We start from the raw sequence: 18912 nt of genomic DNA on the forward strand, positions 1-18912 counted from the left end.
GAACGACGGGTACTGAGGACGGTCTTCGGCGGCGTGCAGGAGAACGGAATATAGAGGCGAATAATGAACCATGAGCTCGCGAAACTCTACGGTGAACCCAGTACTCAGAAGGTGGCTAAAGCTAGACGGATACGCTGGGCAGAGCAATATTACTCTTAGAAGTTTGTACATTGAAAAATGAGTAGATGAACAACGGATGTCATCCATATTATATAAATCAATGTGGAGCAAAAAAAAACGAAATAAGTTTATAATACTTCGATAACAGAATCACAACAATAGGGATTTTTCTCAAAAAAAAAAAAGATATACATTGGTTATGTTTTGAGATTTCTGCAAAGTTACTCTCATTTGTGATCACTATTTCTCTTCACTTTTGCAGTAGATTTGTCCTCCCAGTAGTTTGTTGTAGACTGAATCATTTCTTAGTGCCTAATTATGCCACTTATTTTCGCTTTTTATAAAAGTGTTCCTGTGTACAATTTTGTTTCGTCTTCATTATTCCTCTGAACTGTCTTCGCAACGAATTGCCTGTGCAATGGCTTAAATGATGCGGACACCCCAGGACAGGCAGCAGGCACCACCGCTTGAATGCGGCTATTGCAAGTCACTTTATCCAAATCCCTTACGGTTACTTCAGCTCGTCTCATGTCCTCCGACATTCTATTCCTCCATGAACAGTCAAGAGGGTTCCCATCTATTCCAAGAGCATTTAGAAACTGGTTGTTCAGCTTTGTGATGTATATCAGTTGATTGCCCATTATACGAAGGTCCTTCAAAGCAGGCATGTCCCATAAGCAGATATCTAGGGGAAAATAGGTAAAGACGGACACCCTAAGGTTTAATCTAAATAATTACTTGGTTATTGCTATTTAGATCGCAGTAGTCATACAAATTGAAACTTAAGATCATTTGTTGTCATAATTATTTTTGGTATTAGTGAACTTCCTCCAAGTTTTATGTGTTTTGGGTCTTCAAAAATAAGACTACAAATTGCTGTTTTTTGTCATGGTTGGGAAAGACGGACACTTAGGGTGGGTAAGATGGACACTACGAAGGTAAAGGTGGACACTCACAAAAAAGATGTAGTACGTTAAGTATTCTTTTGATTTATGTGTTAAGTGATGGCCATCAGTGCTGATAAAAGTCATTTTCCCCAGCAAAATTCTTCGAAAATTACAACCAATCATTTCCAATTTTCACTTCCAATGATCGCAGCACTCTTTCAGATACATTAGATTTTCGTCCTACGAACGTGCTGTTATACTCAGATGAAATAGATCGCGCGCATCGTTCACGGTTACGGAATAAAATTTGACGACAAATCCAACCAAATGATCCTCACTTCAAAGCGAAAAAGAAAAACAAACAGTCCACTCAACCAAAATAAACCTCACCGAAACACTTTTTCACTGACACTGACCGATGCCTTGACAATCTTCGTTAACTAATAAACTGATTTTATTGTCTTGCTTTCATCGCTTGAAATATAATGAGGTGTTTTGACAGTTCACTTCCATGCAAAAAGCGGGAAGGGAGAACTCTGAAAGGATTGTAAAAAAAATAACGTTTATGGATGCTTTTTTCCACTTTCACCCAAGAGTGTCAACAAATATCAACTCTGATGGCCATACACTACTCTACATTATTAGACTCCATCTATACATCACGTGAACAGTTTGAGAGGATGGGTATCGATGAAGGCGAAAATTGTCCGCCTATATGGCCTGTTCTAACTGCTAAATGATTAATATCTGCTGGTTTCTCTCGCGGGTGTACTTTGAGAACATCTGTAGTACACAACAGATGCTATATGTGAAAATTCTTGGAAAATCCGTGTGTCCATCTTTCCCTACCTTAGTGTGTCCGTCTTGCCCGACCTGGTTGTAAATTTTTCAAACGATCGTAGCTCTTCATCGGAACATCGAAAATCTGCTGGATTTCCACTAGAAAACCGAGGAAAAACTAATTAATCACTTTACTATTGTGAACAAATGAAAACACGTATGTTTCACGAGTTTTTCACTATTTTCCGTGGAATAAAAATTACATCAAATTGCGCGTTCACGAAAATATTCTTTGTTTTACTTACAAATTTGACAGTATGCTTGCTGAAAACCGATAATGCAACTCAAAAGCATTAACACACTATAAATAAGGTATTCGCATCACTCAACTATCATAATACATTCTAGTTTGTGAAATATTAGAAGTGTCCATCTTACCCGCAGTGTCCGTCTTTACCTACTTTCCCCTAAATGAATTAATTTATTTCTCCACAAACCAAACATTCTTAGCACCGGTGAACTTACTTTCGTCTCGGTTTGTATACTCTTAATGCTACTATCAAAAAGATATATTTCTTCTAAATGGTTTAAAGAGTTCAACTGTCGCATATCTATTGATCCAATTTGATTATTACCAAAATGCAATTCTTGTAGTAACCGCAGGCGGTTCAAATTCTCCGGTAACTTTTTTAACTTCCCACTGAATAAAGTCAATTTCTCAATCTGATAATTAACCTGGCGTGGTTCAATCAAGTAGCGTAACAATCCAGAATTTGATGCGACAGTTGATCATCGAAAATAAATTGTATTGAATAATACAAAACGACATGCCATTCCTTCGAAGTCTTTCTCACTGATTATTAGCAACATAATCGTTAAGGGGTTATATACCTTTTTAGTTTTCAAAAAACCGGAAAAATTTTTATTACATTATCTTCAAATACAACATCTTGAGAGCATTTCCACAATTTTTCATAAAGATCTGAGCAAAAGGAAGAAAGCTAGAGCGATTTACAACGCGCCTCACCACGGCCGCATAAGCTAAACTTGAAACTTTACACGCGATTATCTCGGAATAGTTTTTTTTCCGGAAAATGACTTTGCCGTGATCCTGATTGCGGGAAAACTACGGAACCGATTTCCTTCTTCTTTTTTTTTAAATTTTCGTTATAAAATTCGCCGGTCCTTGAACTATCGCTTTTTGAAACATACAGTTACGTTTTGCCGCAAAAAATTTTTAATGCAATTTTTCGTGCTTAAAACATGCATTTTTTGGGAAAAACGTTCCCGTTTGCACTGACAACAAAATACTCATAAAAGCGATCGTTCAAGGACCCGGCACACTTCTAAACTAATGAAATAACATGAGTTTTTTTATTTCGGTTGATCCGCTGAGTCTCTATCAGGATCACCGCAAGCCTCTGCAAAAAAATAGCGTTTCGGGGAAACGGCCATTACTCCAGTAATAATTGGTATATCTCAAAATCAAACGTATTTTCTTGTTGTTGATAAACTTTCAGAAAATACCACTTTGATGCAATGAAAATGGTGCTATACACTTAAAAATAAATTCAAACTTCCCTCATTTTTCTCGACCAAAAAGGTATATAACCCCTTAATAGATGAAAAAAATATTTCGCGCTCCTTATAGTTAGTGAACTATGCTAGAGTTGCTCAGTCGTGTGCCGGGTTCGAACGAGAACTGTTGTACAGTGCAAAATTATATCAAAGGTTGGTTCTAAAGTGATAGACAGGATGATGTTGGTACCGTAAAACGGGGTGACATTGATCATTTTTTTCACTTTTTCGTGAGTATTTATATATTTTACAACTGAAATTACAGGTTTCATGTTTTTAAAACCAGTACTGGCATCCTTAGAACTTGAGAAGTTAGTTTTCAAAGCCCTTCGAAATTCCTGAATATTAAAAACATTTATTTTTCGTCGTTGTTTCATTTTTCCTTATTTGGGATTTTTTTTTTATTTTTCGTAGGATACGCGAGTTCACTAACTTTTCTCTCAACACTACTCATAAGCTTTTGCACAGTGTGTTCTCCGACCATTTTTACCACTTTAAGCCAATCTTTTTTAAATTTTTCAACATTGTCCACTGGTTTGACATATTTCCTCAGCTTTGCCTTTTATTTTCTTGTATGGGCTTCCTCACTGCGACCAGAATCGTAGAATTATTGTGAGATATGCCCGGGTGTCTGCTGTATCCCGCACTTCTGTTAATAGCAATACCACTATTGAGAAGTGGCATGCTTATTATTATTATTCATCAGTGCTTGTGTGTAATGTGCTACCCTTCCTTACACGCTTACTGTTCTACTATACCGATACTCGTTCCTCTTGCCAAATATCACCAATTATAATTCCCTGGAGAAGTTTCGTCGTGCGTCCTTCTGGCCAGTTTTATTGATAAGAGGGACTTATTTTTTGTTAAGAGGAAGTCACGCAAAGTTATTTGTAGATTTCAGCGTAAAGGAAGGGTAACTGGTGGGGAGCCTGAGAATAAACCCATGCTTAAGTCCTTTTTGACATCGGATGGCCTGATTCTACTAAGATTCGAACCCATGACCAGAGCTTGACAAAGCGGACTCTGTAACCTTGCGGCTACGCAGCTCTCTTCAGCTTTGCCTTGGGCTTGACCTTTGGGCTTTGACCCAAAAAGTTTCAATAGGGCGAATTTCAGGGCAGCTTGGAGGATTCATCTCCTTTGGGACGCATGTGACATTATTTGTTTTATACCACCCTAGTGCATCCTTAGAGTAATGGCAGAAAGCAAGATCGGGCCAAAAGATTGGAGGATTGTTATGCTGCTTAACCATGGGTAACAACCTTTTCTGCAAACACTCTTTCACGTAAATTTTACCATTCATTGTGTCATTCGTAATGAATGAACGAGATATTTTCCCACATTCACAAATGGTCTGCCAAACCATTACCTTCTTGCCAAATTTTTCGGTGTAAATGGCTTTCACTGGTCCAGGGACATCCTTTCCCTTCGGTGATGTATAAAATTGTGGTCCTGGCAGAGTCTTATAGTCCAGTTTTATGTAGGTTTCGTCATCCATGATAACACACCCCATTTTTTTGGTCAGAAGTTTGTCATAAAGCTTCCGAGCTCTCGGTTTCGGAGATTCAGCTTGTTTTGGATTTCGTTTTGGCTGCTTCTGCTTCCGACGGGTCTGCAGACCCATTCTTCCCTTGGCACGCATAACGTTACTCGCCGCGGTTCCAATCTTTCTCGCCACATCTCGTACTGATACTGAAGGATGCCGCTTGTAGTATTCCTTAACCTTTTTGTCCATTGTGGGATCAACAGGGCCGGGTTTTCTACCACGTCTCGGGGCATCAGTAAATGTTCACTCTTCACAATACTTCCGCAATGCGATTTGAACTGCTCCGACACTTATACCTTCTTCTCTGGCTAATTTTTTATAGAAAGACCACTCACAGTGCCCCATTTGTGCACAATTCGCTTTCTTTGCTCGGGAGAAAGGCCACGCATTTTTAAAATTTCGCACTAAATGTTAGAAAAAATGACAGCATCTGTTTCTTTTGGATGTGAACAACAGGACGCAGCCAACGTTTGGTTGAATACTGCACGTTATTTGAAATGACGGTTGATCGTAAGGGTATTTATAATTATCGGAACGGTCTATATGTAATTTTACCTTTCGATGATGAAAAACGTTGGTCGCGAAAGTTACTAGAAGTATTTTGTAAGTCAACAATCGTTGTAAAATTTTTGTGTTCAGAAAACGCATGTTGATCTTATATGCAAGGCATAATTAACTAATTAACATTGAATGTAATAAAGATGTAAGAAATATAACGATTGAATTAATTTTAAAGTTTGGTCATCAAAACAATAAAAAATTTCAACCAATACAATATTGTTCAGACCTCGAATGACACAAGACTAACATCTTATACTCAATTTTAGCAAAAGTAATCACGGAGCAGTTTTATTTCAACTGTTCATGAGAAGGGTAAACCTGATCAATGTTACCCCGCTGATCAATGATACCCCGTTTTACGGTACCGCTTTTAATCGCAATTCTGTGAGTATAATTTCTTATCGGTTTCGACATTTCTTCTATTGATGCATTTTCTTTCACCAACTTTACCAGGCTGACTGCGCTAACTACATCTGCCATCGCTGTTAGTGTGCAATATTCTGACCCCTACATCAATTTCTACGGTTGGCAGCATCACCAGCATTCCACGCAGTTTATTCTTCACAATGGTTTATTCTCAGAGCTCGCGAACAAAACAACGATCCGAATAGAAAGCGGCAGCCCGTCAGATAATAATCTTTCTTTGCTTCAGAGTTTTTGGACAAAACGTTTGCTAATTCGACAGGGAATAATGAGAAACATTGCTTTCCCACTATCACCTAAATATTTTTATGCGTATGACGCTCCAATTGAAAATCTGCTGATTGAATCACATGGACATTATCAGATGGAGGAGTTGAGATTCTATGCTGGTAAGCTTTCAAGGCTACCGGCGAATTTGGATCGTCTCCGGGCGCTACGAGTTTTGTTGATTAAACATAATCAAATTGATTCAATAGATATGAGTGAATTTAAAAACTTGGAAAATTTAGAAGAAGTTTCCCTTGAATACAATCATATTAATATTATTCAAACCACATCAACACTAAGTTTGCCGGTCATTCAAAAGTTTTCTTTGTTGCAAAATAATTTAGCTCAATTGGACATCTGTTTGTGTGATATGCCAGCCTTAGAAACATTCGATACTAGTGGAAATAAGTTGCAACACGTCGCGTGTTTGGATTCCCTGTTTCCAGAACTACGCTTTCTCCGTATATATGATAACCCACTTGACTGTTCATGGAAAAGATCGATGTTGAGAGACATGACAAGAGCCAACACAAAAGTAGAGTTCTTATCTAAAGTGACTTGCGTGTTATGCCACTAGCAACGATGTAACTTCGGAGCCAGAATGTTGAATGAAAATCATCAAGCATTTTTAACAAATGTGTACTCAAAATTATAAGTCTTTTGAGAAAAATATGTGTTATTTGTGTAAAAGTCTTTTGAATAGTTTTTGGTAAGATGACATATTATAACAATGTGTTTGATTTAACAAAGAAATAAAAAAGCCTAAAAAATGAGTTTTAATTTTAATAAAAAAGAAAACAGTTTGTACGATGGTGGATGTTTCCACATGATAGGCCCGAGTGACAGGGAATCTTATTACGAGGGCAATTTACTTTTAAAACAAGAGCACAAGATAAACAAGAAAATTTCAGTAATGTTTCGGTGAAATTAATAAGTCGTTTAAGTCGTTGGCGGGAAACTTTTGAGCAATTCCTCAGTGATGTTTCGATTATACCACGATCAAAAATGCTCGGTATAGTTATCTTGTTGGCTACCAAAAAATTGTTATTTAGAATGAATAATAAATCCAGCAGGAATTATAAAGGTGTATTTCTTTCGTTCGTGTAAATTTATTTTAAAGAAAAATAAGTTCGAATGAGAAAGGCTGAGTCTCACCGCTAGGTGGATTGATTTGAGTTTTCCCCGATAACCGGCAAATTTATGTACAAAAATTTTCGTGTACTGAAGTGATGTTGTCTTCGAGCAATTGATAACTGAAAGAAACGGAGAACAGTTCCATAAAAAGAACAGAAGACAAATTTTACCCCGGCTACGAAAATAATAATAGAAACCAAGCATCGCAGGCGTAACGTGGTTCATGGCAAATTGATATGCGAGCATCTGCTGAGACTTAGCGACAGAAATGCGTAATTGAGAAAAATATCCCACTATCAGTTGTATCGAGCTTCGTCGATTATGGTGGTATAAAGCTCGCTACATAACAGAAGACAAGAATCTAATCTCATCAAAGTTTGTTATTAAAGAGGCATGAAAAAAGTAGCAATTCAGAAACTGATGCAAGAGTGAGACATTATTTGTGTTGAACAATAGCAAGCGGAAAGTCACTATTTTAACGTCTTTCTTACAACTCATTAGTACCTAATACAGTGCGACCGTTGAATATCGCGTCGAATCTAGTTCCCCTTATAAGAAGCGAACTATTCCACAGCCGCTCAATCGTTGCTGACATTTCTCTAGTGCATAGTTTCAGCGCAAAAAGTGCAGGTTTTATTTCCACTGTGTTTTCGAAGTTATGAGAAGATTTAGCAGTAAACGTTCAGTGCTTTGCCTTGCGAAATAGGTGAATAACAAATTATGAGCATTTTTCACAAGAGTGAAACTTTGTACTTGCGTGTGACTAGAGGACACAGGTATTGGACCATTTTGACACAATGGCGAAGTTCAATTGCTTGGTTTACCAAGAAATTCTCTATGGAACGGCGGGCTCGGTGACGAAATTCAGCTTTTCTCCAACGATCGCTTCGAGTAGTGAACCGACGCCAGGTCCGGCCAGAACACTGCGTTTTCGCTCTCTAGGTATTTCTGATGAACGACGCAACATCCGGCAGGCACTTCGTACTATAAATTTCCCCGTTAATAGCCAGTCCAGAGCGAAAGAAGAGCGACTTTGACATCCCCTTCTCGCTGATTGTCAACTACGGCAGCACCTACGCAGATGGCTTCGACTTGGCGGAATACCGTCCTCTTAATTCGCACACTTTTGAATGGAGTAGCTTCACTGTTTTCGTTATCACGATTAGAGTTCGTCCGATAGAGCTGTCATTTTTTTTTCTGCTGACTCATGGGTTACTATGATTGATGCTGCATGGATAGTTTCGTCAGTGCGTGTGAAAAGCAATTTTTGTCACGATCAGCTTCTACTAACGCGTTAGTGTAGGCTAGATTCTTCTCTTTCGTCACTTCTAGACACTCAGCATCGAACCACCCACTACGCTTGGTACCTGTTGTCATGCCTTTCACCTCTCGCGCTGTTTCGCAGACCGCATCATGGATGTGCTTCCACTGCTCGTTCAGGTCCACTCCAGCTGGTTCATCGATCCATCTATCAATTTTCCAAGTATACTCTGCATCAACTCCATAATGATCCGAGTCACATCTATGACATCTATGACGTCTGCAAAGTCAATCGGCATGTAGTCGATCTGGGAGCAGGCCTCTCCATTGGGGTGTTTCCAGGAGCGCTTCCGAATGTTCAGACGTGCAAAATGGGTTCTACAGATGGCCATTCCCCTGGCCGCGGTGTAGTTCACCAACCTTAAGCCGTTGTCGTTGGTAGTTGAGTGAAGGCCAAGAGATTCATTTTTCAAGCCCACCAATAATTGCGTTGTTAATATGAACGGAGCATCTTAAATTGGTCTGATCGAGAGAAAAACTGAGGGGTAAATGTATGATAATCTTAATTTGAAGAAGCACATTGACAATACCCAATCAAAGTGTAATAAGTATAGAAAGATGCGGATATAATACAGCAATATAGCGGGTAAAACATTTAAAAAGAAATATCACTAGTTGCTAATCACTTGGAAGCACGATGGACAGGTTGTCTTGTCTGAATTAAAGAGGGGTTCCGTCCCCCAAAACACTTAGACTCACCTAGACCAAAACCGGTCCTACTTCAGTCCAAATGAATGATCCCAAGTCCAGAAGGATTCCAGCAACGAACGTCCGGAGAAACAGAGAATATCCAAATTGATCTGCGACAGTTGGGAGCGTTTTTCAAGGTCAACAATAAAAAGAGTTGTGTTCACGTTCAGCTAACAATTTCGAATGAAGGCAATGCCTTCTGTTTATTTAGGGTATATCCACAGAGAGCGTAACAGCCGTTACGCGAGATCGATATTTTATCGAGAACGATTTATAAAATGACGTTTGTCACAATGTGTACCCTCTTAGCAACAGGAATTCTAAAGATTGTCTCAAGAATAAATTGGTAATTTAGAAACAAATTTTTAGACCAGCAATGTAATGTGCATTCTCAATCTAAACAGGTTTCTGTGCTGCCAGGAAAAAGATGCTTCAAACGATTCAGAATAAACATTCTGAAATGATCCTGAAGCCAGAAGCCAGAGGGGACCCTGGAATAAACTACAACTACAAAATATTTCGAGCCAAATTACTAACAAATTCTGACAAAAATCGTCGCAATCTTCAGGCTTCATCTCAGAGTTGATAAGTCATCATTAGATGTAGAACAAATAGAATAAATTCAGAGTAAATATTAGTAAATAAATTAACCATTACAAAAATCTTCCCTATAAAAAAACTGTGCGGAGTTTTCGAGTCAAACAGAATTATTTAGTGAAGTGAAACATTTTCCTATATAAACTGTTTAGTCTTGAATCTACTACACAGAGGAATAAGTTTGAAGAGCATAAAAGCAGAGGATAACTTTGTATAAATGAACCTCCCTTATTCGTCTATTCTGTAGAAACGTGCTTCTGATAATTATAAACATAACTCTCGCTTTAAGTTAAATAATTTCCTACTGATAATTACGCCTACCCGCCGTTAATTAAAACTTTCGTCAAACCTTCATACACTGTCGAGTATGGATTCGAATGCGCCAAGCCGCGCTGCCGGACGCTCCGACCGCACCGGTAGCGCCTGCCGTACATCAAGTGGGCAGCATCGTCGCAACCCGACCGTGTGCCATCATAAGTGGAAGTTGAAGCTCATTTTCTTCCCCCCCTCTGGCCCAGTCCCGGCCCCAGATTGCCACCTTGTTGCCATACACTATGAAATCCATGCTCACACACATCATCCAGCAATATGAGAGTGCCGCTTTTTCCGACGTCGATTGGTCAATATAATATGACATAACTTAAACAAAAAAAAAAGAAAAGCTCTAGCCTCGCGAACGTCGATTGGTTCGGCCAGAGATGACGGGCATAGACATTTTCCCGTTTTCATTTTTTCCCGTTTTTTTGTGTTTTGCATCTCCTAAAGCTCTACACAGTTCGATGCGACTACAACAACGACGACGACGACGTCGACGGTGGCAACTACGATGACGACGCCATTCGAAAGCGCAGTTCGCTGCGATGCAGTGCGGTGGTTTGACAGCTCGGTGGGGGATGGTTTTTTCCGCGGTTGCTTTCCCGCGAACGAAGGAGGCTGAATCGCTAGAGTTTTTTCCTCCTTGCTTGCGTTTGTTTGTTTCGATGATGATGATGATTTTGCACACTTGTGCTGCTGGTGTGCCGCAAAAGAATCAAAATCGATGGACGCCACCGGCGAAGGATTGGTGCGGGTCGGGGCCCGGTCAAAACCGTATATGGATTTTTGTCGTTTGGCATAATATTTTCGGTTCGTTCGCGAGGCCACTTGTTCTATGTGCGTTTTTTTTTTCTTTCTTTTTCATCTCGGTGTCTCACTGCTCGGGACCGTGAAATCAGAATCTAGTGGACCATGCTGGCAGGACTCGGTTGCTTCTGCCACACTATCGAAGCTTTCACTCCCTGCCGTTGCCATTTAGGTCCACACAGATGATGAAAGTTGAAGTGTGGTCAGGAAAATCACGATTGAAACAAATGGCAGTATTGGTTTTGCCTAGGCCACATGAATTTTATTTCTTTTTTTTAGCTCACAGTTTGGGTTTTTCATACTTTTCACCTCGGACGGTCTGATTGCTAGGCATTACAGCAAAGGACATTCTTTCGAAGCGGTGTGTCTGTATCTCCTGTGTTGTCAAACACAGATCCCTTATCGCTCTGAATATGCGTGCAACCTCGGATAGATGTTCGAACTGGCCATGAGCTACTCGTTCCTACGATTCACTTCATTTGTCATCTTGTTGAACACGCGTACGGTTATCGAAACTGACACATACACCCATTGGCCGGCAGTTATGCTTGTTTCCGAGCAAATAATAGTTTGATTGCAGTTTCGTCTTTCTGCATGTGGCATCTACTTTTTTTTCGATAACTGTCAAATGCAGAATCGAATATCGAAACAAGCAACTTTCATAGTTAAGTTGCTGAATGATGTTATTTCAAAATTCCGGAATGCAATCTCTATGTAAAAAAATTCTATAGTTTTCAATACTCTGAAATACAAACTCAGAACTCACTTTTCATGTCATAATACCTAATGACAGTCGGAATATATTTATTTTAAATCTGATAACAGGAAACTTGTAACTTATAAATACATTATCAGTATAAAAACCAACAACGAAAAACCCCCACCGCGCTTCTCGATTTTTGGAACAATCGAATCGAGCGAAGTTTTCGGCGAAGGGAGAGAGAAAAAAAACGTAACACTCAAGTTACCGCTCTTCATTCAAATCAAATTTTTCGTTTTTAACAAATTGCAATTTCCAGCGAAAGACCATCTCCGCGTTGCGTTGTTCCGTCGGGTCAGCCTCCGAACGGGCACTTTATCGCGCACAACATGCAATATATAATGAATGATGTTTATTCGTTATTGTTGCCTGGTCACAGGTTCGTGCATCGTCTGCGTACCCGGTCGGTTGGTTGCTTTACTTCTGCAGGGGATGCTTGGCCATTTTGGTCCTCCCGCTCGCGACCGGGAACCGAGAATGGGGCCGAGTTCTCTGCGTTATTTTTTCCTTCCTTTGCCTTCACCAATGCAGGGGGGACTCTCGTCTCTCGAATTGAACTCCTTTCTTGTCGTTTTTTGATCGGTGCAGTTTTACGCTGGCCTCGCCGTCCGTCGGGTGGCTTTTTTGCCGATTTGTTTTCTTTCCATCACTCACCAGCATCCAGGCAGCCAAATGCGTCTCGTATTCGTACATTTTGGCTACACACAGCCTAGCGGAGGCTTACCGCCGGATGCTCCGATGGTCAACTGGCCGGTGAGCTTTTTTTTTTGTTTCTATTCCGATGTGCACTCGCGGTCGCGTGTGCAAGGGGATGATTTTTTTCTTTCTTTTCCGTTGCGGGAAATTTGTCCCGCTCGTCTCCGAGTAATGAAAAGAGTGAATTTTTTTGAACATGTGAAATTTAAGTACAGTGCGAGGATTTATTTTCGAATGTAGAGCCCGCCCAAAGCGTCCTGGTACTCATTTTCCTTTCGACGAATTTGGCGATATAATTTTTGTCAAATGTTTTCGAAACTTGAAAGTAAAAATCGTATGGAATATATATTACGGTTGCTCGTCAAATATATTGAATTTTATAAATTTTGCAAACTGGGGAGATTTTGAAATATATCCCCAACCAAATATATTTAGAACCAGCAAGCCCAAATTGAATAAGTTTTGAAACTCAAAAGCAAAGAAAGAGAAAAAACAGGTTAGATTGCGTGATGTGACATTTTGTAGAAATTGAGTACGCCGGAAGAAAGCGGAAAATTTCGATTGGCATTAAAACGAAGAAAAGTTGCATAGAAACGTTCCTATGAAATTGTAATATATCAGAGCAAACAACAAATTGCAATGTTTCCAACGGAGTTGCCCGTCAATTTGATATTATTTTGGCTGTATTTTGATTATTCGGAATTCAAATACTTAAAACTCGTTTTAGCTCAGGTTTTGGAATTCACAAAATAATTGTGCTCTCCTTTTTTTTTTTTTTTTTTTTTTTTTTTGTTTAAAGTACTTAGAATGCACTATGAAACACTTTTTACAGATAAAGTTATTTTTATGAGGATCACCACATAACCAAGTTTCTTGGGAAAAATGCGTGAATTTTGTATAATTGGTGCCACGCCACATACGCTCCTACGTTTTGGTTTTTAGAACCGTTACTTAAGCAGGTATTAGACGAAGCAAATATTTGCTATTTTTGGTACGGATTTTATTTTGTGCAAATAAAATTCGTACCAAAAATAGCAAATGTTGATTGATTGTTAGTATAATGATGATTGTTAGTATAAAAACAGGATTTTTTTTTAATAGCTTATGATGATGATTATTATGATTTCTGAGACAATGTTCTAAACAATTGAATATGATTATAATATAAGTAACTAAAAAACGTAATAAAAAGTTTTTATATATAAAACGCTTTTTTTTCGTCCGTTGTCAAGTTTTAACAAATATCATTAATGAAACAGGACTTTTGTTATATAGTCAGGTTTTTTTCTGGACTCTAGAATTTAGCCACTAGTCTCTAATCATTGATTGCTAGTGCACAATCGAAACTGTTGACTCTCTACAATCTAACCTGACGTACATCACAACATATCTAACGAATAGTAGCAGTAATCATAAGCTGAAAAAATCACAGGAGGGTTGTGTGCAAAGCCACGACCACAAGGTTGAAGTAGAATACTTTTACACAGCTCTACTTACGGCTGTAAATTAACCTACGGCCGGCGTATCGGTTCGCGCCGCTTATCGCGTTTAGCCTGGCAGAGGCCTAATGCCACAGAACGGAAGGTCAACTTCAGGTATATGATCGAACAGAAAGTGCACACAAAAAGGACTGAAAAATGACAATTGATTTTTCTGTGCTCTCGGGCAATACATATTTGTCGTATACGTTTATGCCGCTTTGCCAGTGGTATAATGTGGCATAATTTATTCGATGTTTTGAATTGACGGTTATTTAAACAGTTTAACCCGTTTAATACAATCTATTAGGTTCGATGCAAAAACGTTTTGGAAAAAATTCGCAATTATTCACATTTGTGGATTTTGTCATATTAGAATAGTGTAACGAAGGTATTGTAATCGACAAATGTTGATTTGAAACACGAACAACAATTAATGTTATTGAAAAATCGTGCGTTTTAAACCGTTAATGTTGCAATTCTTCCATTTACAATTGTACCATGTGTTATAGACGGTTATTTTTGAAAATTGTTAAAATATAAAATGCAGCTCGTTAGTTTTTTTTTTTTCAACTCAAGAAAGTACTTTGGGTTTTTAAAAATCATGGCACAGATGGATTTTTTAACGCAAATTTTCCGAATATTTATAATAAATGAATCACATCTTTATTCGGAAATAAAATTTATAAACTAGTTTCATCCTCTTATTAGATTATATTAAATGTTTTGCCGAATGACTCTAGTCCATTCTGGAGAATATAGATTTTCTACTCATTGATGCGACATGCGACATGCCATTTAAATAAAAATAAGCAGAATAAGGTTAAGTAAATCCAAGTTAGTTTCTAGGGCAACGAACAATGCCATTGTAAGAGGTACCGGTTTCATTGTGCAGTCTTTTTTTTTTAATCTGATAAAAATCTAATCGTGATTCGAATAAATGCGCTCGAGCAGGCAGAAGTCTGTAAAAATCTGCACACATTTTGAGAAAGTCATAGGGAAAAAAATGTAGTTAACCATCCCGCATAATCAATAACCATAAAACGTGCCTAACAACTAGTTCGGGATATAGTTTCGACTGTATGGGGTATCGCTAAACCATATGGATTATCATCCGTTTATGGTTATTGATTATGCGGGATGGAGATTTAAAAAAAAACGCACATACCTGCGAATCAAAACAAATCAGCGTTTTGCTGACAAATCTGGTATCCCTGCTGACAACCGAAAGTGACAACCTTACAGAACACTAGAAAAGGATCTCAAGAGGTTCGTTTCAAGGGGTTTCGAAATGCGTCGTAACCTGAGATTACCTCGAGGTAATCAATGTCATTTTTTTAGAGTGATCAAAGGTAACCAACAACACTCAATGACAAGTAAACTCAAGTACGAGAAGTCAAAATTTATTTTATTATTCATTCACTTTTCGGGTTTCTTACATCATTTGAATGACGTTCAATTTTGACATAAGAGCGCTTTTTAGATGGATGAGGGCCCAACTAACAAACCCCCGAGTAAGGAGCAACCGGTGAGCGAATCACCATTGTATATCAATAGTGCCTTACCCCTAGCGTTCGTTCATATATGGAAACATCCCTATAATACATAACGCGCTCAGGGGAGAGGTGGAGGAAAGGTATCCAGCGAAGTGTTACACTGCCACCATGCCAATTTGCGTTACTTAGTTGATGGGGGTTTTGAAAATTGCCAAATTTCACGTTACGTAATATACGAATATTCATTACGAGGACTCTAAACGAGATGGTAATTAGAGACTTGAAACAAAAGATGCGACTCTCACTTTATGTAACTCGTGTTAATAATCTGATTATTTTCACAGGAGTAGATTACTGAAAAACAACAAAGGAACAGTTCTACAATTATCTATGCCGGTATCTGAGTCAGCTGTTTTGAAGGATGCTAGGGGCAAGACACTGCGTGACCCAATAGGTGATAAGTAATCCTAACAAGAAGAAACAACCGGTGTCATCTTGCAGTCTGGATAGCTCAACCCAACGAGTGAAAGTCCTTTACTAGTTGGGCTACGAATTTAGTGCAACGAGCAAAATTCGATTGTATTCATTGTTACTAAGTGTTTATCGTTGCATTTTCAGACACTCCTCTAGTTACACCAAAACTCTTTGAAGTCATATTATCGTCGTTGTGATGTTGGTGTATAGAAACATAGTAAAACGGTATGTCAAAAGTACAACCGGCTATATTGCAAAAAAAAAATGCCAAAGACTAAAGATGTTTATTAAAACAACCGATGACCAAAATTCATCGCATCTTATAATATACTATTTTGATGCATTCAGATTATAAATCCGGTAAAGCTACATGCCTTGCTACTGATATTCATTCATTTTAGAAGCAATTCACAACTCGAGCCTACTTGTTGATCAAACCGTTTCACCATGTCCTATACGCTATGATTGGGAAGTTAATATGATAAAAAAATTATATATATATATATAAATATATATATATATTTATATATATATATATATATATATATATATATATATATATATATATATATATATATATATATATGTATATATATATATATATATATATATATATATATATATATATATATATATATATATATATGAATATATATATATATATATATATATATATATATATATATATATATATATATATATATATATATATATATATATATATATATATATATATATATATATATATATATATATATATATATAAATCAACAAATATCGTGTAATATAACCGAAATATTTATCATGAAATAAAGTTGTCAAGCCCCTAGAAATAATGTGTTTTCCTTCTTACAGATGCTTAGCAGGGTTAACCTGTAGTGTTTTCGCCGACAGATTTATACCAGTGTGTTTGATTGATTTTGATAAAAGTAGTATAAATTCTGTTTATTTTCCGTGTAAAAAGCGTTCTTTCCACCCCTAGGGAGCGCTGCAAAATTCACTGAGAACTTAGCAGTTTTCGTATCACAGATGACCTTCCGTTCTGTGCTAATGCGCACGGCCAACACAATAGAAAGGTGTTTTCACATTGAAAATTAGACACGGCTTTACTGGAGTAAGTGTTGGCAAATGCATCTACCGCTAATACCGCCGCTATCGTACGAAAAATGACGCGCGTCTAAAGCCTGTATCAGACTAACCGTTGTAGCGGTTGACCGCTACCGTTCCGTTCTTTTTCGACCAATCAGAGCACAGCGGTCGACCGTCGCTTGTTGTTGTTGTAAAATAAATAGAATTATTTCTATTTCTGCCGCCAACCGTTCCCAACGATTGGCGACTGCTGTCATTGACATGGCGAAGGCAAACGTGCCTCTTCACACCTACAGAAAGTCACATATAGAGACTTATCGAATAAAAAGGTATGCTTCTCTTTTTGGCACACACGACAGCCAGACAAAACATTAATAGCACCGGCAACGCTGCTTGGCGATGTCATATTTCGACCAATGGGAAGGAAAAACAAGAAGTTTTATTTTGATTGTGCGCCACTTGATTTTATTAAATCTGTGTATTTCATTTGTAAAAGTTAAAACTAAATAGTTTAAGTGAAAAAAACTTGACCGTTCGTGTTCCTCTGAAGAAACATAGTCAAACGGTCGGACTCAGCTTTTTTTGCTGCTGCGATTGCGGGTTTATGCCGTGTTTGTGTAGTGCCGTAGTGTTTGGTGATGCTAACTCACGAAAGGAATTCATCTTCAGCTTCCAGTATGGTTTTGTAACATTGCCGTTGAAGGAAATCCAGCGAATAAATTGGACACCAAATGCGGTCGTCCTCTGGAAGTTACCGTTCATATGAAGGTGAGTTGCGAATTACCCGTTACTCTGATAATCATGGATTTCGGACGGTGTTCGCGTATGTATCCGGGTTCGGAGCACGGCATCGGCCCTGGTATCGACTGCATGGTCATGTCCTTCGCTATTGGACCAATCCTGATGATGGAAAACGATTTGCAGAAGTGCGCTGCACTCAGAAAGTAACTATTGCACCGAGACTGGTATGCTCTCGATTGAACAAATTATTGTTACAATTTCGGCGTCCAGCATCGCCGGATGATGTTGAATCGCTGGTACTAGCAAAGCAAGGCAATACTGCTATACAGTGGTGCAAACCTTCAGGATGATTCCTGAAGAAAAATCCTGAAGATAGAGGTGTCGCATGCCGTGCTCCGAACCCGGATACATACGCGAACACTGTCAGAAATCCATGATTATCAGTGTAACGGGTAATTCGCAATTCACCTTCATATGAACGGTAACTTCCAGAGGACGACCGCCTTTGGTGTCCAATCTATTCGCTGGATTTCCTTCAACGGCAATGTTACAAAACCGTACTGGAAGCTGAAGATGAATTCCTTTCGTGAGTTAGCATCACCAAACACTACGGCACTACACAAACACGACATAAACCCGCAATCGCAGCAGCAAAAAAAGCTGAGTCCGACCATTTGACTATGTTTCTTCAGAGGAACACGAACGGTCAAGTTTTTTTCACTTAACTATTTAGTTTTAACTTTAACGAATGAAATACACAGATTTAAAATAAACAAGTGGCGCACAATCAAAATAAAACTTCTTGTTTTTCCTTCCCGTTGGTCGAGATTTGACATCGCCAAGCAGCGTTGTCGTTGCTATTAATGTTTTGACTGGCTGTCGTGTGTGCCAAAAAGAGAAGCACACATTTTTATTCGATAAGTCTCTATATGTGACTTTCTGTAGGTGTGAAGAGGCACGTTTGCCTTCGCCATGTCAATGACAGCAGTCGTCAATCGTTGGGAACGGTTGGCGGCAAAAATAGAAATAATTCTATTTTTTACAACAACAACAAGCGACGGTCGACCGCTGTGCTCTGATTGGTCGAAAAAAAACGGAACGGTAGCGGTCAACCGCTACAACGGTTAGTCTGATACAGGCTTAAGAACACCCG

At 38.5% G+C, this 18912-nt stretch overlaps 1 protein-coding gene across 2 annotated transcripts; it reads left to right on the forward strand.

Moving 5' to 3' along the window:
- The first annotated feature begins 3473 nt into the window (after positions 1 to 3473).
- On the forward strand, positions 3474 to 6833 carry LOC129724469 (uncharacterized). Of its 2 annotated transcripts, XR_008727927.1 has the most exons (3): positions 3474 to 3518; positions 5739 to 5856; positions 5926 to 6833. XR_008727927.1 is itself a non-coding variant. In XM_055679403.1 (2 exons), exons 1-2 carry the CDS (start codon positions 5816 to 5818, stop codon positions 6737 to 6739), a joined length of 855 nt encoding a protein of 284 aa, XP_055535378.1. In that variant the 5' UTR covers positions 5697 to 5815; the 3' UTR covers positions 6740 to 6833. The 2 variants fall into 2 exon arrangements, 1 of the variants encoding a protein (XP_055535378.1); XM_055679403.1 differs by lacking the exon at positions 3474 to 3518 and having other exon boundaries at positions 5697 to 5856.
- Positions 6834 to 18912: the final 12079 nt, after the last annotated feature.

This window comes from Wyeomyia smithii, chromosome 2, assembly GCF_029784165.1.
Source record: "Wyeomyia smithii strain HCP4-BCI-WySm-NY-G18 chromosome 2, ASM2978416v1, whole genome shotgun sequence".
Taxonomy (NCBI): domain Eukaryota; kingdom Metazoa; phylum Arthropoda; class Insecta; order Diptera; family Culicidae; genus Wyeomyia; species Wyeomyia smithii.